This window comes from Leptodactylus fuscus, chromosome 3, assembly GCF_031893055.1.
Source record: "Leptodactylus fuscus isolate aLepFus1 chromosome 3, aLepFus1.hap2, whole genome shotgun sequence".
Taxonomy (NCBI): Eukaryota; Metazoa; Chordata; class Amphibia; order Anura; family Leptodactylidae; genus Leptodactylus; species Leptodactylus fuscus.
The window spans coordinates 113482152-113504881 of record NC_134267.1 but is presented as its reverse complement, the minus strand read 5'-3'; the positions used below and the strand labels follow the sequence as shown (position 1 = coordinate 113504881).

Genomic DNA, 22730 nt, shown 5'->3' with positions numbered 1-22730 from the left:
TAGAACATGCAGAGAGGAAAATAGTTCACAATCTACTTTCCTGTCTGCAGGATTCGTGTGGGCAGCGCACGGCAAGCACACGAACCCCATTATAGTCTATGGGGTCCATGTGCTTTTACTGCACAGTGCTTGCAATTGTGTTTGGTATTCCGTTTGGGGGGGGCCCAATACGGACTCCCCCGGATGGAATACTAACACAGATGTGAACAAGGGGTTACCAAGATCTCATTCACAAAGTTTATATCAGCTACATTTCTGCAGCAGCTAAAAATGCTATGTTTACCTAGTGTGGGGCTTTAGCCCAATGCACATTACAGTTGTCCAAACTTGTCAAAAATGTTCAATGACTCCAATGAAGAATGCGCAGTCTAGGACTAGCCACTATGGTAAAATTTTAAACAACTGTTATAAATCCTGTACGTAGGATTGATTCCCCGGAATATCCTAGCCATAATGTAGCTGATTCATCATGTGGATAGAGTTTTCCTTACATGTTGTATTTGTGACAAATTTACCAAAATGTCAAATGTTAATTTATAAATTTGTCGCAATTTTCTCAGGGAAGGGAGCCAGAGTTGCTAAATATTTTTGGTGCTTATTTATCAGCCAAGTTGGAGATGGAGTGTGCTTGTGCAAACCCTTTCTTCCATTAAATTAGGTGTAAAAATATGCACCATCTAAACCAGGGGTGCTCACACTTTTTGAGCATGTGAGCTACTTTAGAAACTGACCAAGGGATAAGATCTACTACCCACTTCTTGTGGGCAGGGGTGGGGCGGGCCAGGGGCAGGGCCTGTGGGCGGGGCAGAGCGTGAGAGCAGGAGACAGCTCTCCGGTGTCTGCTTGTTCACAAAGCAGGCTGAGAATCATCTCCGGACACTGGCAGGCAGGGCTGCCGTAGCCCTGACTGCAAACGAGTGCAAGGCCCCGGCCTGCCAATGTCCGGAGATGATTCTCAGCCTGCGCTGTCAACAAGCAGACACCGATCCCACGATCGACCCATACGTCCTTCGCGATCGACCGGTAGATCGCAATCGACGTATTGGACACCCCTGATCTAAACCATGTCAAACCAATAAGAAAAATCAAAAATAAAACCATAAGCCACATTATAAATTAGACACAAACCAAAAAATGCACAAATTAGGGAAAAAGAGATTTCAAATAATGAGATTACAATTCATTGACCATCCTTCAACTATTCGAACATTCGAAATATCTTCTCAATGACAATAAGATGTTCACAGGACTAGTACATGCACATGTTAATAATGTCTTGAAATAATATTTTCATAGTGTACTTCTTTTTATGAAATGTATCGAGTAGAAACATAGAAATCTATAAGTAATGAAACTCCGCCGTGAGAATTTGTACTGACATTAGAGAAAAGACTACCATGACTATATTGCCAAATGTAATTTATGATCATCTTGGAAAAAAATGATTGAAGGTGACATTTGTAGCATATCAGAATATTAATATGAAGTCACAACCTTTAGAAATGTGTATCACAGAAAACATATGCTTGAAGTAGGGAACAGTTTATTAAAGACTTCTGTAAGCCTTATGTAATTATTCCTATAAATCTTTTAAACAAATTACAGCAAAAATTCACAGCCAAGTCTTCTGGGATGAGTAGCCAGAGAGGCGACCACCATGCTTTCTAGACATACATGTATGCATTCTTAAGAGATTCCAGTACAGTGATCCCTCAAGTTACAATGGTCTCAGGATACAATATTTACAACCTACAGTAGTATTTTCTGAACCATTGTAACTTGAAACTGAATTCAATATACAATGCATAGCTGAAGATGACAACCCATTATGGTCATTTCACTGGTTAGACCCCAGGCACTGAGTGACTAGTAGCACCTCTATACAGTATAGGGCTGTACTATATGTACAAGATGAGCCGCCCCTTTGGACATCAGGTGGGAGCTGCTCTATATTATTGTTTACACTGTGTATACTCTATTCATTTGTATTATATCATTGTTTGCACTGTGCATGCACTATGTTATTGTCTGTACTGTGCATACTCTATTCATTTGTATTATGTTATTGTCTGTACTGTGCATACTCTATTCATTTGTATTATATTATTGTTTGCACTGTGCATGCACTATGTTATTGTCTGTACTGTGCATACTCTATTCATTTGTGTTATATTATTGTTTGCACTGTGCATGTACTATGTTATTGTCTGTACTGTGTATACTCTATTCATTTGTATTATGTTATTGTTTGCACTCTGTATACTTTTCAGGGCCCTGAAAAGCTCATGTCACCATAACAGAAAGTGATTTATAGTTTCCAGGGAAACTCTCTGTCTTTTATATGTACAGTGTATATATATATATATATATATATATATATATATATATATATATATATTTGCTATATCTCTATTATTTTTCTGGTAATTTTTCTTTTTAATACTCATTTTTTTATATTTTGGTGGCATTTTGGGGTCTTCAGAATTCATATTATAACTTGAGGGACCGCTGTATAAGCAACTACCTAAAATATTTCATTTATTTCCTTATTTATGGTTTCAATCAATATCATTTTTAAAATGATATTTCTTTTCTTGCATATCTGTATAATGTATATACAAAAGATATTTACAGGGAATCAATAGGAATATGGAAGGTTAGCAAAAAAAATAAACTTTTTTTTTTTACAAATATGATTATAGGGATTGTTCATTTTGTTCAGCGAAACATTACACTGTGCTCGTAGAAATCCATGGACTGTCCAAGTGATACCAGAAACGTGAGTGAGAGATGCTCTTTGAGGCAACATCATGAGTCTTATAATATGCCTAATATAAACCAGAGGAGTATGGCAGTAAAAGTTTTTTTTATTTGAGTTCAACCGTGAGCAACAGCTAAATATAGTTTGTACTTCTTTGTGTTTTGTGTGTGGAGGCAGGGACCGATGTGCCTTACAACAATGTCTGTACTGCACTGCTGAAGTTGTTGGAGCTATGTGGCTACAGAGAATAAATAAATAAGACACTGCTGTGTCCAGGACACCAATAATTTGCATATGTGATGAAAAGCTTATGTGTTGCGTCATAATTATGAAATAAAAATAATGAAAATTCTGACTATAAACTTATCATCAACAGCCTACTACAATGCTTGACTGTATGCAATTTCAAATTTTGCTGGATTCTGGAAGCCGCTATTAAAAAGTGATTGTATTTAATTAGACAACCCCTTTAAATCTAGTTAATTTGATTAGCAAACACATAGAAGTCTAGTCAATATGATGAACACTTGTATGTAAATCAAACATTAAAAAATAATTTTAAGAAACATAATGGTAAATAGTCCTAAAACAGGGTCTGTTGTTCTATTGTTTAATATCACGCTATAAATAATACGTTTTTGTGCATTTTATGTATTTTTATTTTTTCTCCTGCTTTTTCTTTATTTCATCTATTTATGTTTTTTTTGCTAATTTGATATTAAGAAATGATTCACTATATCGATATATTGTATAAAAGTGTTTATATTTAAAAGACAAAAAAAGAAAAAAATCCGGGCTGCATGTACTGTAGAACACCCTATTTGTGTATGTAGATTACAGAGAATATGCAGAGATGAAAGTTAGTATAACTGAGTAACATCTAGAGAGAGGACAGTGGGCAGATTTCTGACAATGTAATAAAGTCTAATTTTACCTGTAAAATCATAACATTTGATTAAATGTTCTGCTTCCACTAACTGGTAAATGGCATGACTCTCCATGGTGCCTATATTCTCACAAATAGAAATGATTAGGGCCTAATTTTACACCACTCTTTATCTATATTTGGAGTGACATGTCAGTCTATCACACTGGTTATCCTGGTAGTCAAAGGGTTTACATGTAAGTCATGCCGTGCAGCGCCCCGCAGTGTATAATTTGCTGGAAAGATAATAATGAAGATGAAAATTAAACTGTAATGAAGAAGAACATATCGTGCCTTTATTCTCATTTTACATTTGACAATTTGTTACAAGAGTTGAAAAGGAGAAAGTATGGACATGTAAAACACCAATTCTGCAAATGTTATTGCAAAATTAGAATTATATGCTTCAGTTATACACAGACAGGGGAAGTGGTCTTAGAATGGACATGGGTACAGGCCCGTGATTTATATAATAAAGAAATAAAACATGTTGATCAGCACACATTTAGCTCCATGTACATGGAGCTAATTTTCAGGACTCTATGTGCCCAAACAAAATTTTGAGTGATAAGTAGGGCATATCATGCATTGTTTAATACTTATTAAAGTCATATGAAGATGAATGTTTATCATGTGTATAAAATTACAGAGCTCAATACATAAGAAAATAAGGCTTCCCCTTCTGCTTTCATTCTAGGAAACATTTATGACTCTCCCTACACAGTAATTTTCATTACAACTGTGTATCTCAGCTGAAATCCCAGTTGAACCATTTGGTTAGTATTTTCATTCAAAGTAATGAAATAAACATTGTAGCATCATGTTATTTCATGCTCCCTTCTTAGATATGAACTTGATCCTGTGATGAAATATATACACTACCCAATCTATTAATAACACTTAGCATTTGCTAGCAGGGAAATAAATGTTACACAAATAGACAGCTACCACCCACCAACAAGAACCATTTCACCCAGGACACAATGTTCTTTAGTTTTGATTCACATTCATTTTGAAGATGCAGAACGCTGAGTTGAAGTTGTCAATATAATTTGCATATAATGGTTTTTTATTCTATTTTTCTAAGTATACTACAAAATAACATGACATGACCCCTTATCATCTATGAGATGTTTATTAATGGACATTATCAGCAATGCTATGATCCCTATTTAATTACTTTAAAGGGATCCTATCATTAAAATGCAATTTTTTTTGTGACTAACATGTAGGTATAGCCTTAAGAAAGGCTATTCTTCTCCTACTTTTAGATGTCTTCTCCGCTCCGCCGTTCGGTTGAAATTCCAGTTTTCGTCAGTATGCAAATGAGTTCTCTCATACCACTGGGGCAGGCCCCAGCACTCAAACTGCACTGGGGGTGTCTCCAATGCTGCAAGAGAACTCTCCAGCACTGCCTCCATCTTCTTCAGGAACGGCCTCTTCACGCGTCTTCTTCCGGCGCTGGTGGTCAAACTTCTAGGCCTCGCGCCAAGCCGACTGCGCATGCCCACAGGCCACAAGAAAATGGTCGCTTACTTACTGTGTAAGCGGACATTTTTCTTGTGGCATGCAGGCATGTGCAGTCAGCTCTGAAGAAGATGGAGACGGCACTGGAGAGTTTTCTCACAGCATTGGGGACGCCCCCAGTGCTGTTTGAACGCTGGGGCCTTCCCCCAGTGCTATGAGAGAACTCATTTGCATACCGACGAAAACCGGGATTTCTACTGAATGTCGGCGTGGAGAAGACATCTAAAGGTAGGAGAAGAATAGCCTTTCTTAAGTCTATTCCTACGTGTTAATCACAAAAAATTACGTTTTAATGATAGGATCCCTTTAAAATAATTGCAAAACCAATTGGGGAATTTTATATTAACTGGTTTTCCCTACGCCAGTCTTAATTAAAGAGGTTTTTAAGGCCCCACACCCAGGTGGACCCAGACCAGGTCACAGGATCTGAACCAGCACCTGCCTTCTCTCCCATGTTCAAAGGTAGTATACAGTGTTATGTAAGCTAACGTTAGCAGTCAACACTGTTCTTGTGGGCCTGGTACTGTTCCCAATCACATGCTCCAGGGTCAAAATCCACCCAGGACTTCTGGGTTTGGCACATAAAATTCCTGGAGAAAGTAAGTGTTCAAAGACTACCTGCGCCAGATCCCCCAGAATTCTTATGAGGTTCAGGTCTACTAATAATTCTGATGAATCACAGGAGGTCGCATGTGCCAGATATAAAATCTTAGCTATAACTCACACCAGTTTTCTGGCATGAATGATATCAAATCTGAGAAGATGAGGCGCCACACCCTGACCAGTTTTGATCCCCATTCTGACCCACCCACTGTCTAAAAAACATAGCAAGCCTGGTGGGAAAACAACAAAATGACAAATGATCCATCTTTGACTCAAATTGGGGTTGTGCCCTAAAAACGTTGGATTTCTGTGAACGGTTTTTGGCATATACAGTTGAGAAAATTAATTTTGATGCACTTATGAAAAGCTGTGTATTCCAGCCAAATCAACAGTAAGGCTAGATTCATATGACAAGGTGCAAAATGGGCGTGAATTTTTTTTTACAGCAGTCTTGCACACAAGGGGCACCCGTTTTCACAAATCCCCCAAACATTTCAGTGTATGGATGGATCCGTGGAAATAGGACATGAGCTACATAAAATAATGTTTAAAATAACGGTAATGTGAATAGTTCCAATTCAGTGAAATTTATGCTATCGTGTAATGTCTGTTAAAAAAAAAGGACATCACACATGGCCAGTATTCACTGTTGTGTGAACGTGGCTTTACAGGTATGAAGGGGCGATGTCTGTAAAATACAAAATGATGTTTGTTAGTTTTGACTTTTACATTTGCAGATTTAAGCCTGCAAGTTGTGTTTTAGTAAATGTAACTTACCTGGGGATATGGGGATGTCCTAGATTTAGACTTTGTACTAGGTAGACGTGATTTATTACTCTTTCGACTCTCATTTATGGCTGGATTAGAATTTGCATAAGAAAATGTTGGCTTTGTTGTGACCTGATCCAATGATAGCTGAAGTCCTTTGTATTCAGTATCTCTGTTGAAAAAAATGAATGCATATATTGAGTTTGTTTTATGTTTGTCATATAGAAAAAAGACACACTCCAACCACTGGTCTGGACACACATGAAATTACCCGCCATAATACAGAAATGGAGACTACCAAAAGGAATCAGGGTGGCGTACTCTGGTCAAGGAGGTCAGACGCGTATAGGATTGTATGTATTGCCTTCCAATAAAGTGTATATACAATCCTATACGCGACTGACCTCCTTGACCAGAGTGCGCCACCCTAATTCCTTTTGGTAGTCTGTCCATCATATTCCCGTCCACGTTTCTGGTGTTTGGTGTCGTCAGCGGTGTCGCAGCCTCCTCTGCCTGGGAACTCCTACATGCTTTTTATGGGGTTGTGGCATTTTCACAACCATTCCAGGTGAGAGGCCAACTTGTTTTATTCCTTCCTTACATTTCACATTTTTTGCGATTCCAAAGTTGCAACAGATCTACACTATTTTGGTTGCTCAGTGTTCTTTTCTATCTCTTGATAATACAGAAATGCACCCATATTATGTACATCTCAAACTGACTTTATAATGCAGCCATTCTCTTATAAGTTTCTTACAAGCTACTGTCTTCAGTTACTGTAGCTACTTGATAGGTACCATTGTCAGTCATATTTCCTGTCATTGAATTATTTTTATGTCACCCAGTGAATGCTTTTCTCACTATCATCTCTGTCTTGTAGTCGATCACACAAAGTGAATGTCACCCAGGGAATTATTTTCCCTCCTTATGTCTCATAGTCAATCACACTGAGTTAAGAGACATGCAGACATCCTTTATTAAATTCATAGGTGGCAAAACCCATCAAATAACTGTATAGTATAAAATGCCTGTTATATGTTCCTGAGCCTGGAGTCTAGTACCACCTCTATGTTCTGATCCTCATACCAAGTGTCAGTAATGCCACAATATCATTAATAAACAGGTGCCCACCAGTATCAAGGAATAGGAGTAATGAACAGGTGCCCACCAGTATCTAGTGGATAGGAGTAATGAGAGGGTGCCCACCAGTATCTAGCAGATAGGAGTAATGAACAGGTGCCCTCCAGTATCTAGCGGATAGAAGTAATGAACAGGTGCCCTCCAATATCTAGTGAATAGGAGTAATGAACGGGTTCCCTTCAGTATCTAGCAGATAGGAGTAATGAGAGGGTGCCCACCAGTATCTAGCGGATAGGAGTAATGAACAGGTGGCCTCCAATATCTAGCTAATAGGAGTAATGAACGGGTTCCCACCAGTATCTAGCGGATAGTAGTAATGAACAGGTGCCCTCCAATATCTAGCGGATAGGAGTAATGAACAGGTACCCACCAGTATCTAGTGGATAGGAGTAATATAGTATAGTATAGTTTTCTTCTAAAGATTCATGACAACTCATAATGAATTGATTTACATAACTTGCTTCCTCTAGACTTCTAGAGTCTACTGGGCGGTCCCACTATGTGATTGACAGCTATTTCTATATAAACCCCCAAAATTTATTGGAATCATAGGGGCACCAAAACACAATACATGAAAATTGCACAATGGTTAACTAACAACTAACTAATGTGTATGAGAGTGTGAGAACAATGCTCAGACAGCAGATGTTGGGAAAAAGAACGATCGGACATGTTGTATTTTAACATTCCCTATGCTTTCATCCTACGAGAGCCAAGTTGATGCTAAATATGTTTTGCAGCAATTTATTCCCCCCTTTACTAAAAACACATGTACTCTTGGGAGGGTCAAGTGTGCATATACATGGGGGAGTTGGGAGAAATGGGAAAGTAAGTTTTTGACTGGCAGATATTATAATTTTATGGGCAATTATGCTGAATCTTCTCCCATAAAAGTATTATTAGCATGCTCAGCTCCTCCTGCTTCATAACATGCTGCCTACAGACTGGACAACAAGATAGGTTCCTTTATAATAGTTAGAGTAATGCATGGTGCTGTGTATAGTTTCTACTCTAATCTAATAGTGTTTGTATAATAAGAAATGTATATTTAATTATTTAGCAGCACCAAACAAAGTCAAATTAATAGCTGGAATGGATTGCTCACAAAACCTGATGAAAGTGTATTTTCATTTCAGGGACTGCCAATGACAATGCTTTCCAGCATTGTACAAATTGTAGTGATGTTTGTGAAATTTGGCAAAAAGAATGACAACACAGACTCTGAAATTCTAAATTTCGCCTAATACATTAGTAAAGTTTCCAGAATTGCTTCTTCCTTGGTTCATTAATATTTTTTTCTAACACGAATGTTGTACAACACACATACTTGATTAAATCTCATCTCCAGCCAGTTATAATGTTTTGTGCAAACAGTTGATTCATGTCTGATATAATACATTTCTTAGACAGCTCCCTTAATTACTTTCATTTATTTCTAATCTACTTAATGCCTTAGTACAGTAATGCTTGACTAAATATGCATTATGCTCTTTTATTTAAACTCCTAAAACAATTTTCTGATATGCCAAATGCAAACAGTTCTTATACACACAGTGAGTCACCGTGCTAAGGAGAAGAGCACAGATGTCGAAAATTTATTTCTCATTTACAAGAAAACATCATTTTTATACAAATGTACAAACATTTATTTATCATCTTTTCACAGTTTTATTTGTGAGTCTTAGCAGCCATACACTAATCTATGCCAGAGAACAGTGGCTTGTATGTTATATAGATATTATTTAGGAATATATATATTTTATCAACTATCCGCTGTCACTCTAATACATCTATATATGAACACCACTGTTTACGAAATCTGTATAGTATTTCACTCAGAGCTGCAATTTGTGCTCCAGAGCTGCTCTTCTCTTTACAAAGGCAAGTTGTAACTATGGTCTGCCAGTCTAAAGGTTTTGGAGAGCTGCCTTTGGTCATCCATTCACCTACGTGTTTACTTAGATATACACTTCTCTGCTGTCAATTCCTTTTTCCTTTCTGCCATGAATATTACAGACAATTCATTTAACGTTTTTAGCATCCATGTAGCCATATCAGTTTGACAAATGCAAAAATATGAATGCTAAAAAGAGATGAAATTTGATGCAATAATCACACTCAACAGTTAGACTAGTATACAAGAGGAAGGCACTCCCACACTGAAGTAGGTATATCCACATGACATCTATTATACAACAAGGGAACTGTCAAGACAAAATATATTGATTGCCATAATTTCAGTGCTCACTTTAAATAGATTAAATGTAATATTTCCTACCCGTGAATTTCCTTGGAAGCATTATCCAGTTTAGCATTATTATACTGCTACTATTTTCTTTGCAACAACAAAATGGAACAGCAGACACCGAGCAAACCATAGTGTAGTACTTTTGATAGGACAGAATATTTAACAAAGGAATGATGCTCAGGGCTCGTTCACATCTGCGTTGTGGTCTCCGTTCTGCAGGTTTCCATTTCCTGCATAAAACAGAGCAGGATTTAAACAATCCGGTTTCGCGGCGGAGAGCATAAAACGCTCACCGCCGCTCACCCGGTCTGTGCTTTGCGTCTTCTGGCATGCAGAAGACGGAAAGCACAGAATGGAAGGCTGAACGCAGGTGTGAACCTAGCATCACCTTAAAGAGTTGTGAACCTAAGTCACAACTCTGTGATTGCGATGACTATATAGTCAGATGGAGCAGCAATGTTCTTAACACCTCGCGGGCGTACATATGTGAAATGGAAGGACCAGCAACCCAGATTCGGTGATAAATCTGGTAATAAGGAACTGCGCTCTCCTCAAAGATTAGTAAACACAAATTTATTGGTAAAAGACAAACTCACACAACGCGTTTCGGGCGTCAGACCACGCCCTTCCTCAGGTGAAATAGTTTCTGTACCGCTGAGCTGCTTGCAATACTATCTGGTTTCTACTTCCAAGTTGTGGGAGATTCAAAGCTTTTCCAGGCAACCACTGCTGTGAACCAGATGCTGGCTTGTCTGGTAAACAGGACCAGCCTCCACCTCCTCCTGGCTTCTCTGGCAGTCAATAAAGTTTAGAAAAATGCTGCTTTCATCAGTGATGACATCATGATTATGGTGGGTGTGGCTAACACCTTAAGGCATGTGCACAATGAATGGCACATTATCAGAAGCAGTAAGGGAGTGATTGCAACAGAGATTGTATTGGTCACACATTTCTGCAAAAGGGTAGGAAATTTTTATTTGGACTCAATTAGAAAAAATAATTTAAACACATTTTTTTATCTGTAAAAAAAAAAAATCTCGGAATGTGTCACCAAAAATGGCCTATTATTGTTACGCCAAGTTTTTATGTGAAACATATGTTTTAGGAATTTTGATTATTTTATTTTTAATTTTCCATGTTACCATTTATATTAAAAAGAAAGTACTAAATCTTGCAATGTTCAGTGTTTACAATAGTCACTTCAACAACATCAGAAACAAGACAAAAAAAATCACATCACCACACATAACACACTCAGTGGCCCATCATTTTATCCTGCCTACACAACGCATGCCTAGAAAACTCTATATAGACCTCAATGGGTTCATTCCAGACTATTGCTGCATATGGCCATGACTATGTCATAAATCAAATTACTAAATGTTGTTAACAGACTAGAAAATAGACTAAAAAATTTACAGCCTGAAAATAAAAAAAGATTAGAAAAAGTGGTATATTTAACTGGTTCTATTAAATAAATGTAAAAAAAATTGATTATACATTGCTTTTAAAGCATTCTTTTTTTCATGTAGATTGTGAGCCCCATATAGGGATCCATCAGTATGTCTTTGTAGATTAGGAGGAAATCCACGCAAACACAGGAAGAACATACAAACTCCTTGCAGATGTTGTTCCTGGCAGGATTCGAACCCAGGATTCCAGCGCTACAAAGCTAACCACTGAGGCACTGTGTTGTCCCTGCTTTTAAAACATTCTGTCCTGCTCTGGCACAGACTTTACTACACAGTCATAAACTCTGTGATAAAAGCTTTTTAATTAATTTGCCTTTATACTCAAGTTATTATCACTCCTCATATTCTACACTCATATTCTACATCTCACTGCATTACAGTTACCGTATGGCTATGGAAGTAATTCTAGAATTACCTGAAGACATTGAATAAACTATTGGACTATTAATGTAGCTCTTAATAATCAAGAAGATATTGATATAAATGTAATGACACTACATCTGAAGTGAAGACAGCTTTATAGACAGAAAGCCTTTTCATTTCAGAATAACATTAATCAAGGTGTCAGTAACAGATCTGACATCCACTTCCAAGTTCCAGTTCTGTATTGAGGAAGTTTTCATCGCCAAGTCCAAGTCAAGCCAAGGCCAGGTAAGCAGGAACTCTCCCAGATGCTTATTAAGTTTTATGATGTAAAGTTAGTAAAATACTTGCCCTAGATTTGCAGTCTACAACTCCATTCCTCCGCTAACTGGATTAAATACCGCTGACATCTAGCAATAGACATTGAATGAGTTGGCGAAATAAAAAAATATCTCTACTTTACTTGCAATGCTAAACACAAAAAATGCACAAAAACCATTTAAAAAGTTTTTTCATCTCCTGCCTTTATTTGAAATCCCTAGCTCCACAGTCAGTCTTCTGCCAAAGATAGAAAAAAAAAAAAATCAGTTTTCTTCACGATAAGACTGTATCAGTATCATGGGGAAAATGCTGACTAACAAATAGTGCACCCAACTGTATTTCTAGTTTCCATTTATCTTTTGCTTCTAGCTTTAATGTTTCTTTCTGTCACCAGGAAACTCAGTCCCAGATCACAGCCATAGTGTATTAGAGAACCCTATGCAGAACACCACCACACCATTAGATTCCTTTAGATAAAATAATGTGTTGTTTTCTTGCAAATATGCAAATGAGGTTCAAGTCCAATAGCACATACCAGAGCCTTAGGTTTTCAAACCTGAACACAGAGCCCTTGGAAACTTTGGCACACCCCACTTGACATGAGGTTCAGTTACATTTTACTTCTGCATATCCTCCAAATGGTGTAACAATGCAGCTATTTAGATGACTGATAGATAATAGATAGATAGATAGATAGATAGATAGATAGGTGATAGATAGATAGATAGATAGATAGATAGATAGATAGATAGATGATAGATAGATAGATAGATAGATAGATAGATAGATAGATAGATAGATAGATAAGAAAATGGTTTGCACTCCACAATATTAAAAAAAAAAAGTTACAGATACTTTATTCCTTGAGCTGCAAAGTTTTGGCTCAATGCAACCCTTTTTCAAGCTTGGAATAGAGTAAAGTGTGCTGACCATTTTCTTACTTATATATGGGATACTTTTTTTCCTGGTCCTTGGCATTTGCACTGTCTTACTCATCACTGTGCTGCTGCACTCTTTTCTTTTTCGCTTAGATAGATATAAAGATGGCTTGAGAAAGGATTGTGTATACAAGTTTAAATGTCACTATTATGAAGTAATAAAGTACCTTCTACTTTTTTCACCTGATTTTTGGAGTTCTGTCTAATTTTGCTATCGATCGATCGATCGATAGATAGATAGATAGATAGATAGATAGATAGATAGAACAAAACTGAGTTTGGCACTTTTCATTGACACAGGAACAGCAAAAAAAATAAAAAAATAACTAATCTGAAACTTGCTTTTACAGGAGAATGGGCAATATGGAATTGCAACTACAATACTTGTTACAACTAATGGGCTAAAAGCTTGGAATAATTAGGTTTCATTTTCTTTCCTTTTCTCCATGTTAACATTTACCAGATCAATTAAGATGATTAGTTCACTGGCCTGTTTATTCTGGTGGGGGGAATCAATGATCCCAGCAGAGATGTACACTAATCTGCTTAACTCTCTCCAAATCTATTAAATCATCTAAATGGCATTTATGCAGACACTTTGACTTGGACTATGTAGAATAAATATCATGACCTAATGTTATCTGAAGCATAGAGTGAAGCAAATGCACTTAAACATGGCCAAATAATTATTAAAAAAAAATACATATTTGTTATTCATCCCATACCTAATTCCAAAGGCATGTCCAACAATATGCAGTTGGTGCCCCATTTCACATTTGAAACAGCAACTAATACTCTGTGAAAACTTCTCAATTGGATGGCTGCTAATGGTACAATGTTCAATAATGTTCTTTAGCTCATTGTCAACATTGTAACTCAATCCAATGCTGTTTAATTGGGTAAAAAGTTAGACACACCAACCACGACAACCATATTTATAGATCTTGCATGGAAGCATTAATCTGCCTAATAAAACAGATTGTGGCCACAAAACTGGAAGCTCACAATTTCTTCAAATTATGATATGCAGTCCTTCACAATAAGTAAGAGGGATTTTTCCCAAACCATGAAACAAAACAACCCAGACCAATATTTACCAATATTTGTAAGACCGATTTGGTATTAGGCTAACACCCCATCGAAGTCCCGCAGCTATAAAGCACTGCAGGAAAAGACTTTATCTCTGTTGCTCAAAGTGCCTCTTCTCACTTCTCCACTATGATTGAGTAGCCAGGCAACATAATCGCCCACTGCGGCTCACAGCTGACTTGCAATAATACCATTGTGCGTCACCCTTACTTCACTGACATTTCTCAAAGGAGCCCTCACACCCCTCTTCTAGGACATCTCTTCAGTGGTTTTCTTATTGCCGCCCTTTGGTGTCTTTGCCATTCCTAGGAAGAAGCCCTCTTCCTCGGGAGTCCCCAGAAAGATCTCTGAGTTCTTCTCAGTGGATCCACCCGGCTCTCAAGGGAGTCCTGCTCATTCCTCTTCTGGTAGTCTTCCTCTACTACAAGATACTGATTTGTCTGAGATGGCAAACCCTCAACCTACTGACTCCCGTCATTCACAACGCGGACAGTGATAAAAAAGTCCCAAGCCTGTCTCCTCAAGGGTCACCATCCAGCAAAGGCCTGGTACGCAAAAAGGGCAGTCATGCCGCGATTGATACCTCCAGCGAGACCTCTCTCCTCAGCCATGAGGATATCTCGGACTTTCCAGCGTCCTCGGACCTGGTTACATGTGACACCCTGAAGGGAATGCTAGTTTTGCTGCAATCTGGTATTAATAGGAGTGTCTCCTCTCTAGTGGGAAAGTTACAGAACAGCATTGACGCCCTTGTCGAATGAACTGATCACATCAAACACAAGATGGGAGAGTTTTCCACTGCACACAACGAATTGGTTGATGCACATAACGTTCTAGAGGCGGAGGTTCATTGGTTAAAGATCAAAGCAACAGATGCTGAAGATCATTCCAGGTGTAACAACATAAAGCTCCGCGGTATCCCTGAGGACATTGCTTCTGTGGACCTCCCAGCTTATATCAAACGCCTTTTCAAAAAGATCTTGCCCAATCTCACTGAGCTTGACCTTATGCTGGACAGAGCTCACCGCATACCCAAGGCAGGCTCAGCGCCTTCTGAGGCCCCTAGAGATATCCTGATGAGAGTTCATTTTTATCACATTAAGGACTCCATACTCACAGAGGCCCGGAAAAGTGGCACCCTTCACGCACACTTCTCGGCAATCTCTCTGTATCCGGACCTGTCGGCAGCCACTATGCAGGTGCAGAGAGATCTCGCGCCTGTCACCAAAATTCTCAGAGATAAAGGCATCAGGTACCGCTGGGTCTTCCCCTCTAAGCTCTTAGTGCCAAGGAATGGGGTAATCTACTCTGTACCTGCCTTTGATTTTATATCTATTCCGCACTGTGACCATCCCTATACGTGACTCCTATTTCTCTAAACTTCAGCGCATACTTTCACAGTTTATCTGGGTTTGTAAGAGATCCAGGATCCAATTTCAGGTGATGTCTAGGCCCTGGTCTTCTGGGGGCGCTGGAGTCCCTGATATTAAAAAGTATTATGCGGCGGTGACCCTTGATCAACTCCGGGTTAGCTGGAGTGATGTGGCTAATTTGAGGTGGGCGGAGATTGAGGAGTCTATGCTGGAGGCTCCACTCATGAATATATTACGCCCCAGGGACCTTGGCCCGCAGCTTCATCAGGCCCCATTGCTGAGTATAAAAGCATCTGCGTGGTGATATTTCCTGTTACAAACCTCCTTAGAGGATTTGGTCCCCCTAGCGAAACTCCCACTGTTGTACGCAACCGCGTTTCTCCCCCAGTTGAGGATTCGCAGTTGGATAGTGAAAGGTCTTTGCAAAATCTCCCATCTCTATGAGAACGATTGCTTTAAATCCTTCTCTGTATTGCGGGAGGAATATGATCTCCCTCACAAGGATTTTTTTCAAATTCCTGCGACTTAGGCACCTTGTTCAAACCCACGGAGCGTCAAGACTTGTTTTTCCCAGGCTTGCATGGAGACTGTGGAGACGAACGGCACCTCCAAAGGGCGGCATCTCAGCTTTTTATACTTTTTTCTCCACCCCCTCAGAGCGGATCAAACCTCTATGCCTTTCAAGGTGGGAGGTGGACCTTACCAAATCTATTATTGTACTTGATGTATAGTACTGTACGGTCCCATTCGGCCACAGGTTTTTGTCTTTCCTCCCTTTGGTCCGTTGTTGTTTTGCTTTTCTTGTATTTTGAAAAAATTTTCTTCAATAAAAATCAAATTTTAATATAAAAGAAAGCGCTGCAGGAAAAAAATGTAGCGGGAACGTATTGCGGTTCCTCCTGCAGTGCTTTACACAGAAAGTTTGCAGAGTTTTCCTCCATGGACTTTCTGTTACAATTATACCTATGGGGAAAGTGCCGGCATTTCCGTAGGTATAATTGACATGCTGCGATTTCCAAAACTGCGCCGGTTTTGGAAATCGCGGCGTGTCCGCATGGAGATTTTTACCGCAAAGTGGACATGGGATTCGCTAGAATCCCATTCACTTTGCCCGTACTGTAAAATGCTGCAATTTTTCCTGTGGCGTTTCCACTGTGGGCAAATCGTGGCATTTCCGTCCCGTGGGGCCCAGGCCTCACATAGTTTAAAAAGTGTTCTAATATTGCATTCTGTCAAACTCATTTGTCATGATACAAGGAATAATGTATGGTTCACCATTCCACTTTCACAGATGAAAGGTGGCATACTATGGCAGTGGAATGCTGAAGACTGACCCATTCTACTTTTGTCTATGGGGGTTTTATGGATTGAAGTGGGTTTGATTTTTATGAAACTGTTAGCAATAGCTGTGGCTGAAATGACTAAATATGTATGGTATTCAGCAAAAAAAACTGCTATGCTATTAAACAAACTGCACTTTTTCTGTAAAGTAGGGAAAATAAATTGCCACAGAAAAATAGCTTTTATAGGAAATTGATTAGAGATGAGCGAACAGTGTTCTATCGAACACATGTTCGATCGGATATCAGGGTGTTCGCCATGTTCGAATCGAATCGAACACCACGTGGTAAAGTGCGCCAAAATTCGATTCCCCTCCCACCTTCCCTGGCGCCTTTTTTGCACCAATAACAGCGCAGGGGAGGTGGGACAGGAACTACGACACTGGGGGCATTGAAAAAAATTGGAAAAAGTCATTGGCTGCCGAAATCAGGTGACCTCCATTTTAGACGAATAGTGGATTTCAAATCCGGGTCATATGAGAATGTGAACTTTGTGACTATGAGACAGGGATAGCTGTACAGGCAGGGATAGCTAGGGATAACCTTTATTTAGGGGGGAATGTTATTAAAAATAACTTTTTGGGGCTCTATCGGGTGTGTAATTGTGATTTTTGTGAGATAAACTTTTTCCCATAGGGATGCATTGGCCAGCGCTGATTGGCCGAATTCCGTACTCTGGCCAATCAGTGCTGGCCAATGCATTCTATTAGCTTGATGAAGCAGAGTGTGCACAAGGGTTCAAGCGCACCCTCGGCTCTGATGTAGCAGAGCCGAGGCTGCACAAGGGTTCAAGCGCACCCTCGGCTCTGATGTAGGAGAGCCGAGGGTGCACTTGAACCCTTGTGCACCCTCAGCTCTGCTACATCAGAGCCGAGGGTGCGCTTGAACCCTTGTGCACACTCTGCTTCATCAAGCTAATAGAATGCATTGGCCAGCGCTGATTGGCCAATGTATTCTATTAGCCTGATGAAGTAGAGCTGAATGTGTGTGCTAAGCACACACATTCAGCTCTACTTCATCGGGCTAATAGAATGCATTGGCCAGCGCTGATTGGCCAGAGTACGGAACTCGACCAATCAGCGCTGGCTCTGCTGGAGGAGGCGGAGTCTAAGATCGCTCCACACCAGTCTCCATTCAGGTCCGACCTTAGACTCCGCCTCCTCCGGCAGAGCCAGCGCTGATTGGCCGAATTCCGTACTCTGGCCAATCAGCACTGGCTAATGCATTGTATTGGCTTGATGAAGCAGTGCTGAATGTGTGTGCTTAGCACACACATTCAGCTCTACTTCATCGGGCTAATAGAATGCATTGGCCAATCAGCGCTGGCCAATGCATTCTATTAGCGTGAACTGAGTTTGCACAGGGGTTCTAGTGCACCCTCGGCTCTGCTACATCAGATTGCTACATCTGATGTAGCAGTGCCGAGTGTGCATCAGATGTGTAGTTGAGCAAAACTGACTCAGCACTGCTAAGTCTGCATTCGCATAGGAATGCATTGGCCAGCCTTCGGCCAATCAGCGCTGGCTCTGCCGGAGGAGGCGGAGTCTAAGGTCGGACCTGAATGGAGACTGGTGTGGAGCGATCTTAGACTCCGCCTCCTCCAGCAGAGCCAGCGCTGATTGGCCGAATTCCGTACTCTGGCCAATCAGCACTGGCTAATGCATTGTATTGGCTTGATGAAGCAGTGCTGAATGTGTGTGCTTAGCACACACATTCAGCTCTACTTCATCGGGCTAATAGAATGCATTGGCCAGCGCTGATTGGCCGAATTCCGTACTCTGGCCAATCAGCACTGGCTAATGCATTGTATTGGCTTGATGAAGCAGTGCTGAATGTGTGTGCTTAGCACACACATTCAGCTCTACTTCATCGGGCTAATAGAATGCATTGGCCAATCAGCGCTGGCCAATGCATTCTATTAGCGTGAACTGAGTTTGCACAGGGGTTCTAGTGCACCCTCGGCTCTGCTACATCAGATTGCTACATCTGATGTAGCAGTGCCGAGTGTGCATCAGATGTGTAGTTGAGCAAAACTGACTCAGCACTGCTAAGTCTGCATTCGCATAGGAATGCATTGGCCAGCCTTCGGCCAATCAGCGCTGGCTCTGCCGGAGGAGGCGGAGTCTAAGGTCGGACCTGAATGGAGACTGGTGTGGAGCTATCTTAGACTCCGCCTCCTCCAGCAGAGCCAGCGCTGATTGGTCGAGTTCCGTACTCTGGCCAATCAGCACTGGCCAATGCATTTCTATGGGGAAAAGTTAGCTTGCGAAAATCGCAAACTGACAGGGATTTCCATGAAATAAAGTGACTTTTATGCCCCCAGACATGCTTCCGCTGCTGTCCCAGTGTCATTCCAGGGTGTTGGTATCATTTCCTGGGGTGTCATAGTGGACTTGGTGACCCTCCAGACACGAATTTGGGTTTCCCCCTTAACGAGTTTATGTTCCCCATAGACTATAATGGGGTTCGAAACCCATTCGAACACTCGAACAGTGAGCGGCTGTTCGAATCGAATTTCGAACCTCGAACATTTTAGTGTTCGCTCATCTCTAAAATTGATATAATATAAAATAATGGTTAAACTACTTCAGTTATTTAGTGTTCATTAGAATTCAGAGTAATATGGGAAGACCTTGTGATACATGCAATTAGAGGAATACTGGACATCAAATTGATCTAAGTGAGGTTTTTCAAGCTTGTTTGATGGCCAAACACTATGTTTGTCTGTTCTGCTAGTTTATTATGTGAAAAGAATGAAGTGTTCCCCCGAGAACTGATTACATTACCAACAACTGCATTCATGTTTTCTACTAAGCTGAAATTGCTTTTCCATGTATGGAGCCTTTCTCTTACTTGGAGATTAACCATGTCTATGTTACCCTAACTTTTAAACTTTATAGTGATACTAGTAGAATACCCGCGGCTTCGCTCGTGGAAAATATGTTAAATTGTTGGTTAGGCTAAAGTAAAATTTTCAGAACACACTAAAATTGACATTTTCAGAGTGCTACAGTAAATCTTTTTTTCCACTTAAAATTTTTATTATTTTGTCATTTTACTCATTTGTCGTAACATTGATGTGAATAACTTTTTTATCATTTCAACATTTTTATATATTCAATACATATTATGTAGTATGAACTATTACAACTATTTTTCAACTATTTTTTTTAATAAAAATTTAAATTTCTGCCCCTTACATAAACATATAAAACCTTTACACCCAATTAACAACATAGTACAACCCTTCCCCCTCCCTCCAGTGTAATCTATAAGTAGTTCACGGGCAAAAGAGTAAAATTGGTTTCCAGTTACACAACTATCTATTGTGGTGCTTTTTGGTAAACAATGTTTCTGGTTTTACCTTCAGGTGCATACCTGTATATGAAAAGATTTTTGGAGTTACCCACTCTAAAGCAAGCAACGTACAACTGCCCATGTGAAAAACACGGGCTCTCCAAATTAATGCCGGCTACTTTAAGTGATTGGCCTTGTGCTTTGTTTAAAGTCATAGCAAATGCAAGTCGGATTGGGAATTGCAGACGCTTAAAATTAAAGGGCCTATCACTTGGTAGCAAATGAATACGTGGAATGAAAACATTTTCTCCCTTAGAGTTTGCCATAAGAACAGTGGCTTTAATAACATTGGGCATGAGACTCTTAAAGGGATTCTATAATTAAAGCTCTATTTTTTGTCCCTAACACGTAGGAATAGCCTTAAGAAAGATGTTTTCTCCACGCTGCCGTTCTCTCACAGCACTGGAGACAGGCACCAGCGCTCAAACAGCGCTGGAAGAAGACATGAAGAGAGCACGTTTCTGAAAAAGATGGAGGCGGCGCTGGAGAGTTTTCTTGCAGCATTGGGGAGGTCTCCAGTGCCGTTTGAGCGCTGGGGCCCACCTCCAGTTCTGTGGGAGAACTCATTTGCATAACAACGACAACCGGGATTTCTACGGAACGGCGGTGCAGAGAAGACATTTAAAGGTAGGAGAAGAATAGCCTTTCTTAAGGCTGTTCCTACATGTTAGGGACAAAAAAAATTGAGTTTTAATGATAGGATCCCTTTAAGAACAGGTAACATCAGGAAGAAGTCACCTGCAAAAATTATAACAATTCCGCAATTAAACAGTCGGTTCCCTGCAGATCTTTCAAGGTGCGATCAAGAGCCTGACCGCATTCTTGTGTGCCATGGTACAGTCATCCCAAACAATTAGTTTGAAAGTTTGTAATACCTAAGCTTTCCCAGAGCCCTTTTATTGGGTTCAGACAGGATTTTTTGGAGTGGATTTTGACACAGTGGCCGCCGCAGAGTTCAATCTAAAAAACAGGTAGCTGCGACTGGATGCCGATGCAGTACACACAGTGCACCGGCAGCCAGTCGCAGCATTATGCTCCGGATTAGGCCCAAATGAATGGGCCTAGTGGGGAGGGAGTGTTGCGCTGCGGACATCGCGATTGATTCAGCTGCGGAATTCACGTCAAGAAAGGGCATGTCGCTTCTTTCTTCCGCGAGCAGGAACAAACCGCTCTTGGAAAAAGGAACCCATTGAATTCAATGGGAGGCGTTTTTTGAGCCGGATTTGGACGCGGATTCCATGTCAAAATCTGGACCAAAAAAACCCGTCTGAACCCAGCCTAAGTGATAACACAGACAGCGCTATATTAAAGGGGAATTCTAATGCTGAATGAGCAATGCGCCCTCTATCTAAAAGAGTGGCCACAATCCCAGATGATGCAGCAGCCAAGGCAATGTCATTTTTTAAGCCAATTTCTGTAAGCAGCAAATTAATAAAAATGTTTTATCAGAACCTCCTGTTGCATCTAGGAAAAATAGTCCCCCATTTCCAGTGGAAATCTGAGCCATAAATGCCAAAATTCACAACTTTGTGCACAAAGAAATCTATGGAACCACCAAATCCATGGCCCGGAGGCCCCGTGAAAAATACTATAGTGTGCCAACAGCCACTAAGGATACCAGACGTGTTTTGTCAGTGCGTGTCGTGTGTGTGTGCACGTGTGTGATCCATGTGTATGTATGTGTGTGTGTGTGCATGCATGTGTGTGGTCCATGTATATGTATGCGTGTATGTTGGCATGTGATCCATGTGTTTGTGCGTACACAGTGCAAGTGTCCATCTGTGCAGTAGTTGTGTGTGAGTATGCATGTGCTCTGTTCATCCATATGTGTAGTGTGCATTCATCTGTGTGTGTTTGCGTGCATGTGTCGTCCGTGTGTGTGTGTGTGTGTGTGGTGTGCATGTGGTATTTATGAGGTGTTGTTGTGGTATTTGTGGGGTGGTGTTTGTGTTGAGTGTGTCTAGAGTGGTCTGGTGTTTGTGTGGTGTGTTGTGGCATTTGTGTGGTGTTGTGCTTGTGGGGTGGTGTATGTGTGCTGTCTGTGTGATGTTCATATGGTGTTTGTGAAATGTTTGTGTGTTGTGTGTGGTGGTGCGGCCCCTTCAGCAGCAACTCTTTGGCGCCGTCGCTATAATCCGTTCCTGTCAGTCACAACTGTTTTCCCCTCAGCGCTTTCACTTTCATTTTTCCCCATTATATGTATAGGGTCTAACTTCGGGGGCCCCAATCTCATGACGGGGGGACTCTAGCAAAATGTAACGTGCACATATCTGCAAAAAGAGAGAAAAAAAAGCGGTGCTTTTATCTCACACTTCTAACACTAGAACAATTGTAACCTCCACCAGTTCTGGATGTAGCATATTAGCCTCCAACAGGCTAAGTGATTGATAAATGGCAGCTCAATTTTGTGTTCTGCCCTCAATATCCTCTTGTGCTTTTATCCAACTTACCTAAAATCTACCATTTCTAGTAATGAATTAGAAGTCCATTGCCTCTAGTTTCAAT

The 22730-nt window shown here is 40.3% G+C and overlaps 1 protein-coding gene across 1 annotated transcript in view; it reads right to left on the bottom strand.

The window, feature by feature from the left end:
- SIM1 (SIM bHLH transcription factor 1) overlaps positions 1-22730 on the bottom strand; it is a 72892-nt gene that overhangs the window by 4102 nt on the left and 46060 nt on the right. Inside the window, exon 9 of the mRNA XM_075268138.1 lies at positions 6594-6756. Coding sequence (XP_075124239.1) covers positions 6594-6756 — 163 coding nt within the window. The remainder of the gene's footprint in view (positions 1-6593; positions 6757-22730) is intronic.